We start from the raw sequence: 18,247 nt of genomic DNA on the forward strand, positions 1-18,247 counted from the left end.
CTTAATTGGATTCTCTCTTCTCTACTATGAACAATGAACCTTGGACTGAACTATATAGTAAAAACACTGGTAAGAAGAATTTAAACCTAAGAAAAACAGGAAGATAGATGTCACCTAGTGACAGTCAAGTGTCTAGCTGAGGTAAATTATACAATTATAGAATATCAGAGCTAGAAGGGACCTTAGAGATCATTTGATCCAACACCCTTATTTTACAGATGAGGAACTCAAGGCTCAGAGAAACTAAGTGACCCACAGAAGGTCACATAAATAGTAAATGCCAGGACTAGGTTTTGACCTATGTCCTCTGGGTCCAAATCCAGTACTCTTTCCATCCTGTCATTCCTGCTCCTATTAAATGGGTAATTTAAAGGCAAATGAAGTGGAGATCACTTGGAGCCAGGATGGATTCACTCTAAATGAGTTGTTTCTTTTTTTGATAGTGTTTGACTGGTAGATCTGGGTATCTTTGGCCTTCCCTGGCACCCTTATGGATAAGACAGACAAATGTAGTCTGGATGACAATGCAGCAAGCTGCATTTTAATTAATTGAATGAGCAGGATGGCTTCAAGACTTTGCTTCAGGAAACTCACTGGAACTTATTGCCTAAGGCAGAGATTTCTTTAGCTGGGCCTCAGTTGATGGAGGGAGTTCCCTATGCTGACAAAAACATTGCTCCTTTCCATTTTTGAGTTGCAGGGATGTCTTTAGTCTTATGCTTTTCTCCTCAGGCCTGTTTCAGTCAACATTTTTATCAGTGACTTGAATTAAAATGTAGGTGGTGTGCTTATCAAATTTTCTTATGTCACCAAGCTGAGAAGGATAGCTAATATATTTGCAGATAAAATCAGGGTCCAGGAAGATTTCAACAGGATGGAAGAATGGGTTGAATCTAATATTTGAAGGCCTGTCAAATGTAAGAGGGATTGGACTTATTCTATGTGGCTGCAAAGGGTCCAGGGAGGTTCAATGGATGGCCATTACAGGAAGGCAGATTTCAACCCAACTTTCCTAATTCAGTTCGACAAACATTTATGAGCTCTTAAGCATTGTGCTAAGTAGTCTGAGGGATGCAAAGATAAATGACACATTTGTTGCAGTCCAGGGCCCACACCTAAATATAATATTAAAGTAAATAAAATAAGTGCTTAAGAGAGCAAAGAAAGGGCAATAAGAGTTCTGAGAAAAGAGATATATATCACTTCAGCTTGGGGAAATCCAGGAAGGCTTTATGAAGAATGTCAGTCAACAAATAGTTATTAAGTGCCTACTATGTGTTAGGCATTATGTCTTATAACATTTTGTACTGGAAATACAAAAAGAAAGCAAAAACAGTCTCTATGCTCAAGGAGTTCACAGTCTAGTGGGAGAGACAATGTGCAAATAACCACGTACAAATAAGCTAGATACAGGATAAATTGGAGATAATCAACTGAGGGAAAGTGCTGGTGTCCAGGGGACAAGGAAAGGCTTCTTTGTAGAAGGCTGGATTTTAGCTGGGATATGAAGGAAGCCAGGGAGAGCAGGAGATGGAGATGAGGAGGAACAGAATACCAGGCATGGGGGACAGCCAGTGAAAATGCCCAGAATTGGGAGATGATGTCAGACACCAAGGAAGAGCAAGGAGACCAGTATCACTGGATTGCAGAGTATGTAGGAGGTGTAAGAAATAAGAAGACTGAAAAAGAAAGAGGAGGAACCAGGTTATGTCAAGCAAAGTATTTGCTTGAGAGAGCCAAGAACAGAGCCTTGGGGGACACCCACAATTAGTTAGCCTGACTTAAAGATCCAGCAAAGTAGAATGAGTAGGAGCAACCAGACAGGTAGGAGGAGAACCAGGAGAGATTAATGTCATGAGAACCTAGAAAGAAGAGCATATCAAGGATGAGAGGGTGATTAATAGTGTTAAAGCCTGCAGAGATGTCAAGAAGGACAGGGACTAAGAAAAAGCCATCAGATCTGAGAATTAAGAGATGGTCAGGGACTCTGGGGAGAGCAGTTACAGTTGAATGATGAAGTCAAAAGTCAGATTGTAGAGAGTTAAGATGAGAGTCAGAGGAAATGAAGTGGAGACACCCATTATAGATGGCTTTCCCAAGGAGTTTAGTCATAAAAAGGAGAAGAGATAAAGGGCTACCACTAGCATGGATGGATGGATCAAGTGAGGGTTTTTGAGGATAGAGGACACATAGGCTTGTTTTAGGCAGTGGGGAAGTCACTAGTAGAAAGGGAGAAACTGAGGATTAATCAGAGAATGGGTATGACAGAGGGGCTATCAAAGGATAGATAGGAGAAAAGTTCAATAAATGGAGCTGGCTGCTTATGAAGCAGGGTTTGCTCTCAGCAGAAGTCATAGAATCGTAGACAGTGTTGGAAGAGATGAATCCCATCAACGGTATTCCTAGATGCTCATTCAGCCCCTGCCTGGAGATATTCAGTGCTGGGGAACTGATCACTCACTGCAGTATTCTGTCTATTCCACTTTTGGACAGCTCTCACTGTTAGGAGAGTTTCCCTTATGCTGAGCCTAAATCCTCCTTCTTGTAACTTTCACACCTTCAGTACCTCTACATCTCTCCCAACCACTCATTCAGGCTTAAGCAAAACAAGCCAAATCCCTTTTCTGAATGACAGACCTTCAAATAATTGAAGATGGTAATCGTTCTTTGAATGGTAACCAGCAAATTTGGTGCCTAAAGCAAGTATCACAAAATATACCCGGAGGCAAGCTGCATAAAAACAGACCCTCAAATCAATGTTGTAATTCATAAGTGGGAACAGGAATAGGAACTGGGCCTAAGATTTTCTTGGTATAGGCAATTTCCTGGTGAGGAAATTTCTTCCACGAATTTAGGTCAGCACCTTCTCTACAAGTTATAGTCATAAAAAGTCATTGAGAGCACTGAAACATTGTGACTTCCCTAGGATCATATCCAGTATGCCTCAGAGATAAGACCTGAATCTAGGTCTTCCTGACTTCAAGGAGTATCAGGCTGTCCACCATACTACCTCTCAGTATAATAAGTAATTAATAAAAATTCAGTTGCTTAGGAGGGAGGTTAGTTATTATAGAGCAAAGGTTGGCAAGCTATGGCCCATGGCCCAAATCTGGCTCACTTACTATTTTTGTATAGCCTGCAAGCTAAGAATAATTTTTACATTTTTAATGGTTGAAAAAAAATCAAAAGAAGAGTATTATTTCACAACAAGTAAAAATTACATGAAATTCTAGTTTGTGTCCATAAATAAAGTTTTATTGGAACACAGCCACATGCATTCGTTTATATGTTATCTATGGTTGCTTTCATCCTGCAATAGCAGAGATGAGTAGCTGCAAAAGAGACCATATGTGGTGCTGTTCAGTGCACTGCAAATCACAATGATGCAATTATTACTCAGCAGCATATGGAGGGGTACACCTAATCCCGAACTGTAACATTTTATTTATTTTCACTACCAGTGCATACCCACTGTGTCAGTTACAAGTTATGTCAAGCTGCTTTATACACCTCTCATGTTGTCAAAAATTTAAAAAGAAGCAAGACTTCCATTCCCATACAAATTTGCAGTGGATATATTTTCCAAGCTCAAACTACAGTTCTAGCAGTTTTTTTTCAGCTGTCAATACAAGTGCAAAACAAATGTCCATATTTCAAAATCCAGTTAACTGCAATTAAAGAGCTTCCACCTAACCTTCAATTTGAAGTGATTAATCTGCAATGTAATGACATGCTGAAAGGAAAATATCAAGAGAAGAATTATAGAATTATGGAAATATATAAATGCCTTCAAGTGATAAAAATACCTAGTTAAAATCATATGCTTGTGGATTGCTATCAGTATCTGGCAGTACCCCTCTATGTAAAAAGACAATTTCAAAGATGAAATATATAAGTTCTTATTATATATTAGCATTAACAGATGAACAATTTTAATCAATTTTGCTAATAGGAAACACTAACTTTGAACCCCACTTGAGCAAAATGTTATTCCAAAATAAAAGAAAAATTATATATAAAAAGTATACTCAATTGTTATTATTAATAGGATTGTTATTATATTTTGAATTTCATCAATAAAAAATTTGTGGAAATTTGTTTTTTCTCTTGTTATGTAAGTACCTACATAATAGCTTTCATTTTGCTTCTTGGCCTACAAAGTCCAAAATATTTACTATCTGGCCCTTTACAGAAAAAGTTCACTGACCCCTGCAACAGGGATTTCTAGGGGCTGAAAGAATGCATGCAGTGAATTTTTGTACCTACTATGTCTCTCTGCCATGGTTAACATTAGGGCTCTGATGATTCAAGCTCTTCCCTTCCCCCAGTCTCTTCTTCAAGCTAAAATTCCCTAATTTCTTCAATATATCTTTGTATGACATGGTTTTTAAGAACCCTCTCCCCCCAGTACTGTTTAGCTCCTGCTAAATACACTCTAGCTTGTCAGTGTCCTCAAACAAAGCACAACATCCTAGATGTGGTCTAATCAGGACAAAATCCAGCAGAACTATTGTCTCCCTCATTCTGGGTATTCTATTTCCATTATTGAAGTCTGAGAGCACGTTAGCTTTTTTGGCAGTCCACATCACACTGCTGACTCATACCGAGAGCCAGCAAGTCCATTAAAACTTTCCAGGCGTGAGAAGCTACAGAAACTATCACCTTGGGAGATAGGGTACCGTACACACCTGAAGGACTTGTCACATCCAAAACTGTGCTATGTTCCTTCCCCTTCCTGCTTCCCACTGGTGCTATAACCATGACTACTCAAGAAGAGTCTAGAGACCCCTAGGGAGTAGCACCTATTTTAGACAACTCCACCCCTCTCTCTTATTTCCTCAACTCCCACTATTACTGGTAGGTGAGTCCCCAAAGAATGGCTCATTATTTCTCCTCTAAGGGATCTAGGGGTAATCCTGAGAGATTAGATGTGGTTTTCTAGTACTAGGTTATGAGCCCACATCTAATATGCTCCCCATTGATTATCAGACAGTCAAATAATTAACTTTGAGAAAAGGGTCTTTAATAATGTGGCATAGTAAGAACGGTTGGTGCAAAAACCTTACCCTAAAGGTCTGGGACACACTCTAAGCTTAGTGGCAAAGCGGGAACTCCCAGCTCCTGATTGGATAAATGTCCTTTTTTCTCTCCTGATTTCTCTCTCAGTCACCCCACCATGCTGACTACACTTCAGTCATCATCTTTATCTCCCCTCCCCACTGCAACCTTATACTCAGCTATAATACGTAAGATTTTTTTTTCTTTTTGCCTTATCTCACCTTTAACCATACCTGCAGACCACTTCCAGACCATATCTACACCGTATCATACCTACCCCCTCCCAACTCCAGCACGTCTATATGTTATAAAAAAAAACAACTGAACAACAACCACAAATTAGAACATAAGCTCTTTGAGGGAATGGAATGTTTGGTTTGGTTTGTGTGTATTTCTATCCCCACTGCTTAGCACAGACCTTGGAACTTAACAAATGTTTTTATCTGTCTCTCTCTCTTTATGAAGTCCTCACAAAGTTCCCCTATAGTACACGGGAGTTTCTTTGTGATCTCTTTCTCTGATAAGGCTCCAAAGGTTGGTGCCTTTATAGAGTTGAGAGTTGCACTTCTCTCAACCCTGAAGAGCTCACATTCCCTAAAACCATCTTTCTTTGATGTGTCTAATTTGTCCTTGGGTTTACTGCTTTCCCAGGAGCTGCGAGCTAGCTCTGATGGGAAGTCCAAATCTTGCCCTCTAGCAGAGGCTGCCTTCTCAAAGGTCTCCCCAAAATTGACTAAATGTCAACCTGAATCCTTCCTCTGATATATGCAGATATGGAAATCACAATAAAATTCCTTTATGAGTGTCTTATTTCATCCAATAACTCAAAAACACTCCAGTCTCAAATTGATTAAGGATTTACCTAAATTTAATTTATTCCTTTGATTTGTTTAGTATGAAATGCATCAGAAAGATGTTCCCACTTGATAACACTATGAGGGTACAGAGAAGGTTGTTAGTTATACAGTATAAATTAGAGTTGAGGGTTTGATGAAAATGCTCTTACGTTATAAATAACCTAATATTTATTTTTAAAATTCAACTTCATTTTATTTTCAGTTTAGAATTTTCTCCTTCCTGCCTCTTCTTCTTTTCTTACCCATCGAAAAGGCAAGAAAAACAAAACCTATTACAAATATGAATAACCAAGCAAAACAAATTCCTGCATTAGCCATGTTTGAAAAAAAAGAGAGAAAAGAAAATACACTTTAATTTGTACTCTGACTCCATCAGCTCTCTATCTGGAGGTAATATCTAAATATAACCTGAATCTCAAACTCCATTGGTATGGGACTTTATCCTCGCTGGTGGAGTTCAATATCCTGTGCCTGCATGAGGGGTGGGGGTAGAGTCAGCAAAAGTTGGGGAGAAGAGATCTGGTCTTTTCAGTCTCTTTGGGCTCTTGAGTAGCTTCAGCTGTATTTGGCTTTCAGCTTTGAGAGAGAAGATGCTCAATGCCACTCCCTTTTCAGGTTATTAAAGGGAGAAAAAGACTCTAGGAAGAAACTGATATGAGAGTTGTTGGTGATCTCCATCATGGCCCTGTTCCCAGATTACCATGCGAGAGACTTCTTGGCATTTCCCCTAGGGTAAGATCTGGGATTCTCTTTATTGGTTGAGCTGAGTTACCTTGCTCCTAATGGGAGAGCTCCCTCACCCCACTGTCTGCTATATAGTCCTATATATATATACTGTCCCTGATTTCTGCTTTGCTGTCAACTAGAATAAATGTGTTTCTTTGCTATTTACTACATGTGCTCATTATGGAACTGGTATTCAGTGAGAAGGAAGTTAAGCCTTGGATATAAAGTCTGAGGTCCTCCTTTCCCGTTTTAGAAATAGTGATCAGAAGTTTAGCTTGGACCTAAAGATCATATACCCTAAATTCATAAAATTTAAGGAAGCAGATAGATATAATTCTAGCCTGGTACCCCCTCTCTTTGAGGAGAGCAGAGTTGTTGGCCCCAAACTTCTGCTTCTCCTCCTTACAGGAATTAAAGTCTCTCTTGGAGAAAGGTAGGGGGAGAAGATGTTAGAGATGCCTTGCCTGAGAGCCACACATAACACACTTCATTCTACACTAACACTTATTAAGAGGCAGCTAGATGGTACGACACTAGATCTGAAGTCAGATTCCAATCCAGCTTCAGACATTTACTAGCTGTGTGACCCTAGGCAAGTTTGCCTCAGTTTCCTCATCTGTAAGACAGTGAACATAATAACACTTACCTGTCAGATTTGTTGTGAAGATCAAATATGATATTTGTAAAACTCTTTGCAAACCTTAAAGTGCTATATAAATTCTAGTTCTCATCATCATCATTATTTACTATGTAGAAGAGGGACAATATGGCATATGGATAGAGAGCTAGCCTTGTAGTCAGGAAGACCTCAGGTCAAACCCCATTTCTTACCTAGATTGGCTATATCACTAAATAAGTCACTTAAACCTATCTGTACCCCCAGAACAACTCTCTAAGATTGTTGTTGTTTGTCCTTCATTTTTGAAGAGGACCAATTCAGCATAATTGCTGATCTACATTGGCAGATGGAGTTTCCTCTCTGGGAGTCCCTTACATAAATGAAATCACAGGTTTAGATGGTGGGAAGTGCCAGACCCTATGGGACGTGCTTGAGATTTGTTGTTGTTCAGTTGTTTTCAGTGGTAAACAACTCTTCATGATCCCATGTGGGTTTGGTTTTTTTTGGCAAAGATACTGGAGTGGTTTGCCATTTTCTATTCCAGCTCATGTTATAAATGAGGAAACTGAGGCAGGGTTAAATGACTTGTCCAGGGTTACACAACTAGTATATGAAGAAGGATTTGAACTCATGTCCTCCTGACTCCAGGGCTGGCACTCTATCCACTGTGCCACCTCTCTGCCCAGGTGCCTGGCATACAAAGACAAAAATGAAAGCCCCTGCCCCCAAGAAGCTTAGTTCATCATTTGGATTTAGGATCACAGACCTAGAGCTCAAAGGAAATTTGGGGGTCATCTAGTCCAATCCTTTCATTTTACAGATAAGGAAACTGAGGCTCAGAGAGGTGAAAGGACTTGCCCAAGGCTATACAAGTCTTAAGTGGCAAAGCCAGAATTTGAATTAAAGTCCTACAGCTCCAAACTAAATATTCCTTTCATTGCACTACACTGCTCCCCAACTGGTATCTTAGCAATATAGAAATGCAATCTGGGGTTCAAAATCCTGCCACTAATACATACGAGCTGCATAACCGAAGGGCAGGGCACTTAACCTTTCAATGCCCGTAGACAACTGTCTAAAATTATACATTTCAGATGAGTTGTCGATTCCCATCAGGGAGGAAGTTCCCCAAACCCTTGAAATCACAGGTCTCTCTGGACCAAAACAAAACATAGTAAGCTCCTTAAGAGCAAGGTCTGGGTTGAACCTATATTTGTATCCCCAGCTCTTAGGACAATGCTGTGCACATTGTAAGCACTCAATAAATATTCATCAAAAGAACAAATTCCCCCTGAATTCAGAGGCTAGGAGCAGCATATCAAGACGAGCACAGAGGACTTTGTTCTCTTAACTGTGCAGAGTCTGATCCTGTAAATGCAGACACTTGTCTGCCCTGAGAGAGTTTCATCATCTCCAGAGCCGTCTAGGACTCTGTCTTTCTCCAAGAAGGTCAGAGGGACCTGACCCAGGGTCCCCTGACTCACCCGCAAGGCTGGCAAGGAGCTGATTTGAGCCATGGTCAAGGTGGCCTCCTTGTAGTACTTGCCCCTGGGACACAGCTTGCAGAAGGTGTTGTGAATGCTGAAGAAAAGAAATGGAAGGAGGAATTACTGATGGCCCTGCCTCACCAGCATCACTCTAAGTTCAGCATCTGGAATCTTAAGCCAAGTCCCAGAAAATCTCTCTCTTCGTCACTCAGCTGCAAGATCAGCCTACATTCCACTGAGGAATATAGAAGGATTTCTCTCACGTTCCCAAGCCCTTATCAGTTTATTTTTGTCCAAAAACCACCGACAAATTCAATTCAACAAACGTTTAATTAATACTTGTTATGCGCAAGGCCCTGAGACTAGCTTTTAAGAGACAGAGATAGAAGCAGAGAGAGAAATGAACCAGATACTGCCCTCAAGGAGCTTACATTCCACCATGGGGCCAGGGCAAAGAGAGTAGATGAGAAAAACAGAGGCAGGAGGCAACACTAATGTCTTAAGAGTATCAGGAAAGCCTTCATAGAAGATGTGGCATCTCACTTGAGTCCTGAAGGGAGATGAGGATTCTAAAAGGCAATGAGGAAAGAGGGCATTCCAGGCCTGGGGAGCAGTCTGTGCAAAAGCACAAGGAAGATGACGGGGAGCTGAGTTTGGGGAGTAGTAAGCCGTTTGGCTGCAATGCAGAGTTCAAGAAGGAGATGAATATGAAATCAGGCTGGAAAAATAGATAGGAGGCTTGTTCAGGGCCTTAAGTTTGACACTAAGGAATATGATTTTATCTTGTAGGCAATGAAACATCGCTGAAGGCTGTTGAATGGAAAAATTACATTTGATGTAATTTAGGGACTCTTTGGGGAAGATTTATGCCCCACAAACCAAGATCAGTTAATTGGTCAGCAGGTTTTTTTTTCCAAATGCCTCCTGTATATTCATCACCGTGTTAGGAAGAGGGAAGAATTCTAAGAAGGAAAGCTTTGTAAGTAACAATTCCAGTTGTTTTTCAGTCGTGTCTAACACTTCATGATCTCATTTGGGGTTTTCTTGGCAAAGATACTGGAGTGGTTTGTCATTTCCTTCTCCAATTCATTTTACAGATGAGGAAACTGAGGGAAACAGGGTTAAATGACTTGTCTAGGGTCACAAAGATGGTATATAAGGCCGGATTGGAAATCAGGTTGTCCTGACTCCAGGCCCTGTGCTATGTTGACTGTGCCACCTAGCTTCCCTTACATTTATTCAATTTACAAAATGTTTTCAAATCTCACTTGAAACCTCACACTCATCCTGTGAGGTAGATAGGCTTTATCACCTCCACTTTACAGATGAAGAAACTGAGACTCCTCAAAGCAATATATAATGTTTCAATAATAGTAATGTATATTAATAATAATGTAGTAAGTTATGTTTTAATGGATGTTACCATACTAAATATTTATACTGTCCGAACTACATAGAATGAAAAGCTTCCAAAACAGAGAGACCTAGGGGAAGAAGGTTCAATACCTATGAAATGCCTGGAAAAACCACAAGCTAGTGACCAGACTGATACATTAAGAACTCACTATCTTTCATAAACTAATGGATGACCAATCAAGCGAGCAACCAACCAGCATTTATTCCCCATACTACAAAATACATACCTCAAAATATCCTTGAGAATTCAACAAATAACCTGTATAGGAAATGAACCATTATTACAGATAGAACTGTTGCCCACAATCATCTAAAAATAACACAGATTGATACAAATCAATAAAAAGAACGTTTCCAATAAATATCACAGTTTATCAGAATTTCCTAAATAGTCACAATTTCTAAACTACATAAAATGAAAAGTCTTCGAAATATAGCAACTAAGCAAAAGAAATCAAAATCACACAAGAACAAAATTACATACATGTCACCCCTGACCCCCTGTCTGCTACTAGAATTGTCCTAAATATGCCTTTGATAAATAGATAGTGTCACGGAAGCAATGAACATGAGCTTGAACAGACTTCAGGAGATAATGGCACCTAGAAGGATCTGGTGTTGCTATGGTCCATGAGGTCACGAAAAGTCAGACACAACTGAACAACTGAACCAACAACAACAAACAACAGCCGCACGCAGATAAGGCATGAGCACTGAACTGAACCAAAGGCTTTGTTATAATTAACAAAGACCATATAAATGTGACAGTGCATTGAGGCTTATTCAATTTGCAAATTGTTAAGTTGCTTTTTGAAACCCTGGAATTTTTGACACATCCTTCTTGCTTCTCAGTTGATATATTGTTTTCTTCTAAGTATTTATAATTTTTTTAGTGACAAGAGCTGTGAATGCTTTATATAAAGTATATGAACAAATAATTGGCCCAGAGTTAGACAGATCACTGGCATCTTTTAGTTGTAACTACGGCAGGTCTTCTATTAAGAAAAGTTGAGTCAGTCTTATTGTTGAGCTGATAAAATACTTTGCTAGTAACTTGTGTGGTATTGTGAAACCAATAGTTATCGAGCCAATAATTATAGATCTTATCTGCTCCTCCTTTCCAGTTTCATGGAGAAGCTAGAGTTTCTGTCAACTCCCTTGACATGACTGTTTTATCATTTATTATATTCATGGTAAGTTAATATCTGTTTCCCATTTGATCCAACTTACAATCTTTGTTGTGATGGACTTCTTGTGACCATGCAGACCAGTGGTTTCCAGAGTGATGGCGAATGGTTTTAGTTCAGGGGGGTTATGATTTTATTGGTACGTGATCAACCAATCAGAGGCTGGGAAGACAGTTAGCATCTTGTTCTCACTAAACACGGCCAATCACTGGTAGTCTACCAGACTTTACACATAAAGGAACAATAGAAGAAAAGAAATTTGCCCCAGGATTTTTTCTATCTGAATGCCATTGAAGAAGATGAGAAGAATGAGATGCAAGACGAGAAATGATAACAATTTAAATAGAATTTATCTATCTCATAACATGATTTTCCTCACAAAAACTTGATGAAATAGTGTTCTCATTTTGAAAACAAATAAATTCAAAGAAGTTAAGGGCTAGATCTAAGGTCACCCAACAGAAGAACTAGAAGCTGGAAACCAAGTCTCTAAACTCCCGGTTCCATACCTTTTCTACTTCATCACATGTTTCTCTCCCAAACTTCAGTTCTATATCTAACTTCCTGGAAGTGGGAGGGAGCTAGGTGATAAAGTGATAGGATGCTTGTCCTAGAATCAGGAAGACCTGCATTCAAATCCAGCCTCCAGCCTTTACTAGCTGTGTGACCCTAGGTAAGTTACTTAACTGCTCTCTGACTCAATTTCCTCAACTGTTAAGTAGGGATAATAATATTACCTACCTCCCAGGGTTGTTGTGAAGATCAAATGAAATTATTATCTATAAAGTGCTTAGCACAATGTTTGGCACATAGTAGGTACTTAATAAATGCTTGTTCTCTGCCACCACCACCCCAGAGGACATCTCCAAACTACTACCCTACTGGCACCTGTCCTCCACAAACCTAAAACCAATTCATCTCCTTGCAGGGCATGTAGTGGGACAAGGGCCTGGGCATTAATAAACCTGGATTTGAGTCCCAGCTTTTCTACTTAGCAGCTCTGGGTTCTTCTGCAAGTCAATTAAGGGAAGGGATATAAAACATCAGCAACCACTTTTTCAGTAAGCTTCCTCTCCTCCTAGCTTGGAGCCAGGTTCATGGGTATCAGGCCTCTTAAAACTGACCCTGAAGCCCCCTCCAGGGCTGATGCAGCCGTATAGTAGGGGAGGCGACAGAGTTCAACTGTAGGAGCAAGAAGACAGCCCTGCCACCAACAGGCCCATCAAGGCCATAGGGCCTCTCTGCCTCTCTGAGGCCAAAATCAGGGAGGCCCCAAATCTTTAGCCTGAAATTCCCAAAGTCAGCTTTATTCTGTGACTTCAGAACTAATGGCATTAAAAGGAGAGTGCAAGAGAGCCATATTTGTCACCTCCTTGGGTGGGGTCTGGGGTTCCTGGACTGCTTCTTTACACATCCGCATTTGTGTTCCCCTGTTCATCCCTGAAGATGTCTCACGCGCTGGCCCATTCTGAAAGCTGCCTGAGGCCTTGGGCACAGAGAACACCAAAAGGTTTGGGTGATGATAACTGCTATAGCTTTAGCAGGGATCCTCAGTTCTTAGGCATCATCATTTTAAATTTGCCAAGTATGGCAAAGCATTAGAAATTGAGGGAATATCCATCAATTGGCTGAACATGTTGTGGTATATGTTTGTGATGGAATACTGCTGTGCTATGAGAAATGATGAAGTAGGGATGGTTTCAGAGAAACTTATGTGAACTAGTTCAAAGTGAAGTAAGCAGAACCAGAGCACTGTACAGAGTAACAGCAGCATTGTAACAACAATCAGTGAAAGACTCAGCTACTCTAATCAACACGATGATCCAAGACAATTCTAAAGGACTCATGATGAAAAATGCTATTCACCTCCAAAGAGAGAACTGATAACTCCCAGCACAGATTTTCTTGCTTTTTTTTTGGGCAGCATGGCTAATATAAAAATGTTTTACATGACTTCACATGTATAATTGATATCATATTGCTTGCCTTCTCAATGGGTGGGGTCGGGAGAGAATTTGGAACTCAAAAAAAATTTTTAAATGAATGTTAAAAATAAACAAATAATTAAGGAAAGAAAAATACATCTTCTAAGTACCCTAGTAGTTCAGCTTACCCAACTTCCTCATTTTACAGATGAAGAAAACTGAGGTCTGGAGGGGTTAAGTGACTTGTCTAAAGTCATGCGGATAAGTAAATATCAAAGCCCAAATAAGAACACAGGTCCTTTCATTCCAAATCCAGAGCTCTTCCTGTAGCACTGTGTTGCCTTTTTGACAAGGCATCCTGAGCCCTACTATGTCATGGGACCCTGACACAAGCAATGTGATTTCCCAGATGGCTGAGAAGCCCTTACGTTTGAGGGTTGATAGTGAAATGCCTCCTGGACACAATACATGCATCTCTCCTGCCATAAGACATCCTTCTGTGTGTCCAAATATGGATCAATGGATTCTAAATGGAGGTCTGTAGTCATTGCTAATGGACTCCAAAGTTCCAACGATTTAAAAGCTCACCCAGCCAGACTGATTATCAATCAAGCAGCCACAGATGGCAGCTTTCCTCCACTTCTTGCTCTCAGACAGGGGGAAACAGGCCATAACCAAGAGTTCCTAAGCTTCTCCCAGCAGCCTTCTCCTCTGATGTGCTCAGGCCCCAAACGTGTCATTAGCTTCCAGCTCCCAGCCCAGGGCCAGCTCCCTCCCTGCCACAAAGAGCCCTTTCACCATGGCATAAGTATTCTTAGATCTTTTTTCCTCTGGTAATAAATATGACTACAGAAGCATACACAGTGAAATGGATTAAGAGGCTGTCATTAGAGTTGGGAAGACCTGGGTTCAAATCCTAGCTGACTGACACATACCATGGGCAGGTCACTGAAATACCTTTAAGAACAGGGACAGGACATTTCACTCAATTTTTTTTATTAAGTACTTGCTAAGTATAAGGTGGCATGCTAGGTATTACATACTATGGTATAGTGTTAGCTGCAGGAAAAAAATGACATCGTATAGCTAAAGTGCTTTACAAACCCTTAACGTTAGCTATTAGCTACCAGGACAGGACAGAGGTGGGAGGATGGAGGGGGAGAGGGAGGATGTGATTTGTACTCAGATATGTATACCACAAGGAAAAGAGAAATGAAAACAAAGAAAAGATGCAAAGTACTCTAGGAAAATTCGAAGAGGAAAAGAAAGCTTTCAGCTGAGGGGATCAAGGAAGCCTCCATAGAATAGGAAATACCTAATCTGGGCTTTGCAGGAAGAAAAGGATTCTGAAAAGCAGAGAGGCTCCTTCCTCCTGGACAAATGAATGGAAATAAAATGAAAAATCATTTTCTGGGCTGGGGAAATAGAATCAGCATCCAAAAAAAAATGTAAACTCCCTGAGGGCAAGGACTCTCTTATTTTCTTATATTCTGAGCTTTAGCATAGCACTTGGGTCATAATTTGTTTAAGAGATACTTGCATTGAACTGAATTCATTTGAACTGAATCCAGGAAGGCCGAAGGTCCCAGGTGTCTCTCTGATCACAGGATCATAGATTTAAAGCTGGAAGGGCCCTTGGAGACTACCTAATCCAACCCACTCATTTTACAATTGAGGAAGCTAAAGTTCAGAGAGGCCAAGTGGCATCCCAGGCTCTCACAGCTAGTGATAGCGGGGGTGGGTTTTGAACTCAGGTCTTCCTGATTCCAAGTCTAGCACTCTCTACACTACCACACTCTAAGGCTATGCTTTAGATGGTAATGGTAGTGATGAGGAGGAACCTGGTGGCCCAGGTCCCAAGACTCTAGCGTGTTCAGATATCCTCTAGCCTCCCTACTTGGAAATGTCCTTTCCAAAGCACATGGATAGCAAGAGCCCTATAAATCCATAGAAGTTGACCAATCAGGACAATGTTGAGCAGGAAAGCCTAAGATGCTTTAGTTTAGAGGGCAGCAGATACCTAGAGGCAGCTGTCAGGGCAACTTTGGCCACGTCTATTCCCAGGGGTTCTGCTGAATTGATTCCCCTTTTTCCAGACCATAGAACTACTGATACACATTACCTCGTGGTATGATGGAAAGAATGCAGGAACAGGAAGTTAGGGGACCTAGATTTGAGCCTGACTTGACACTTACTTGCTCTATGACCTCAGACAAGTCGCTTATCTTATCTGGCCCTCAGTTTTCTCCACTGCGAGATGGTTGAACAAGGTTACTCCAACAATTATCTCTAATTGTTATTCAGTCATTTTTCAGTTGTGTCCAACTCTCTGTCATCCCATTTGGGGCTTTCTTGGCAAAGATACTAGAGTGGTTGGTCATTTCCTTCTCCAGTTCATCTTACAGATGAGGAAACTGAGGCAAACACTGACTTGCCCAGGGTCACACAGGTAGTAAGTGTCTGAGGTCAGATTTGAACTCAGGTCTTCCTGACTCCAGACCTGGCACTCTATGAAATATCATAACACAAAATTAAATATTATTCCATCATTTTTTCTCATCTACCTGGCTATTCATTAACCCAACCTGTTGTCACCATGGATGTTGTCTTAGCATCTCTTAACCCAGACCAGCAACCTAGAGATTGTGTAGACCAAAGGTGTCAAACATACTGCCAGGCAGCAAGGACAGCAGAACCAGATTAAAAAGTAATTGGGAAATATTTAACAAAACAAGTAAAAATTCGATAGAACACAGATATTGTTAGTATGTGGTTTTCTAAGTCAACATTCGTCTAGCATGAATCCTTATGTATGGCTTAGTGGTTCTATTTCTGTTTGAGTCTGATACCCCTGGTATAGACCTCAGTGGAAGTCATGGGACAGTCAGGCAGTCTGGTTCAGCGCAGGGAAACTGAGTAGCAGTTCGCATATGGGGTGGTCTGTGCCAGTTACAGAATCAAGACTACAACCAATCTGGGAGTACACTGGAGTAAGAAGACACGTATCAGATCCAGGAAAGTAGCTTGGGATCAAGGGGGACCTTGCGAATCTAGAACCAGGTGAGTGGCCTAAGGCCAGGGAACAAGCAGGCAACAGGGTAAAGTATCTGGCAATGGGCAAACTACATAGGTGGTCAAAGGCAGGAAAGCCACAGAAACCAGATTGGCAGGTGGAACAAGAGGGTGCCGGCACCCAAGCAAGAAACCTAAGAGAGGGTTATTTGGGAGACTAGGCAAACTCTCCTGTGTTTCATGTTCTCCAAAAAACCATTATTCTACAAGATGAAATCAGCTGTGTAACTCAAATCTCTTCAGATTATTTCCCATCCAGGATGCAGGTCTTCATCATGCCCCCTTGCCGGGTTACTACCCCCTCCTCCACCATTTTTCAGCTTCTTTTTATGTCATTTTTTCCCCATTAGATTGTGATTTCCTGAAGGGCCTGTATTTTGCCTTTCTTTGTATCTTTAGCACTTAGCACTGTGCCTGATACATAGTCATATTAATAAATGTTTATTGACTCTCTTACTCTGACCTTGGTCAATAACCTGAGTAGAGAGATGGTGGAGATGGGGACAAGTGACCCAATTCATGCCAGCTGGGACTAAGGGCTGTGAGCATCCTCCCAAACTGAGCATCTGTTCTGAGAATGGATGGGGAAATCCACTTACCATAAGATTTCATTCCTGGTCAGAAAGGTCAGCGCCTGCAATTAACCATAGAGCCATCAACCTCAGAGTCATGGGATCCCAGGAAGCGAAGGGAAGGACCAGGTTCCCATTTTACAAAAGGGAGAACAGAAACATCAGTTGGGCCCGAGTCACATAATGTCCTGGGCAGGAAGTAAAGTTGCAATCATCAGCTTTTTTTCTCACATAATTATTTAGGAGTCTTTTGGAAATGGGACAGGCTCCTTTTTAAAGAGAGTACTAAGGACTGAACTATGATATGGGACAGAACCAAGGACTGGATGCAAGGATCAGGTCAAGACTGTGAGAGCCTTAAACACTAGGTGAAGAGGATAGGAAAGGGGCGGGGCAGGACTGAAGGGATTGATCTATTCTAGACAAGTGGTTCTAAAACTTTTTGGTCCTAGAACGCTTTACGCTCCTAAAAATTATTGAGGACCCTCCAAAGAGCTTTTGTTTATGGGGGATACATCTAATGGTATTTACTGTGTTAGAAATTAAAATGTCTCAGTATTATTAAAAATTATAGCATACACGGTGGCCTGTGCCAGTTACAGAATCAAGACTACAACCAATCTGGAAGTAGTTTTGTCTTTGTAAATCCCTTGAAAGGCTTTTAGGTACAGTTGGAGGTCCCCAGACTATACTTTGAGAACCACTGATCTAACACCATAATGGAGCATTAGAAGCACGGGCAAGGCTTGTCTTTCTTTCACCAACATTTCTTTAGAACTTTGGGCATATGGACTGGAGGTGGTCTAAGAGACATTACCAGCCCTACCCACCTGATATTCCTCCAATTCCTCCCAGCTCATGGGGTGCCTTATACACTGACCCATGCTATCTCTTGTGGCTTTTCTCTCTGCCTGAAGTCAGTACTGTAGCACCCCACGTCCTAGTGGGAACCTTCTCTCTCCAGTGTATGGTCACTGATTGGCCTGGTTACCATGGTGACACTCTATTCCACTTCCTGCCTATTCTATCTGGATGAAGAATAAAGGGGCCAAGAGTGAAGAAGACCAGAATTTTTGGTTCCCAAGTTTATCAGGCCCTTGAGCACAGCAGCATTGGTGCTGGTGGGCCTTCCCTAAATCCTGAATGGAACCAACTGTTTAAAGCTTAGGGCCATAGACTCCTGAGGTTAAAAGTGAGTCATGAAAAAAAATAAAAAAGAAAAAAAAGTGAGTCACCTAGTACATCTCCCAACCTCCAGGATGAACTGAACCCAACCCATTTCAACCAAATGGATATTATCAATACACTTACAGCTCTATGAGGAATTA

General features: G+C 41.0%; 1 protein-coding gene across 1 annotated transcript in view; it reads right to left on the bottom strand.

Annotated features, from left to right (window-relative positions):
• Positions 1-17,803, bottom strand: part of CIB4 (calcium and integrin binding family member 4) — an 84,779-nt gene extending 66,976 nt beyond the window's left edge. The window contains exons 1-3 of the mRNA XM_036748088.1: positions 17,750-17,803; positions 16,947-16,981; positions 8,745-8,841 (exon numbers count right to left, since the gene is read on the bottom strand). Of these exons, the coding sequence (XP_036603983.1) occupies positions 8,745-8,841; positions 16,947-16,981; positions 17,750-17,803 (186 nt within the window). The remainder of the gene's footprint in view (positions 1-8,744; positions 8,842-16,946; positions 16,982-17,749) is intronic.
• Between the last annotated feature and the right edge of the window lie 444 nt (positions 17,804-18,247).

Source organism: Trichosurus vulpecula, chromosome 3 (assembly GCF_011100635.1).
Source record: "Trichosurus vulpecula isolate mTriVul1 chromosome 3, mTriVul1.pri, whole genome shotgun sequence".
In the NCBI taxonomy this organism is placed as follows: domain Eukaryota; kingdom Metazoa; phylum Chordata; class Mammalia; order Diprotodontia; family Phalangeridae; genus Trichosurus; species Trichosurus vulpecula.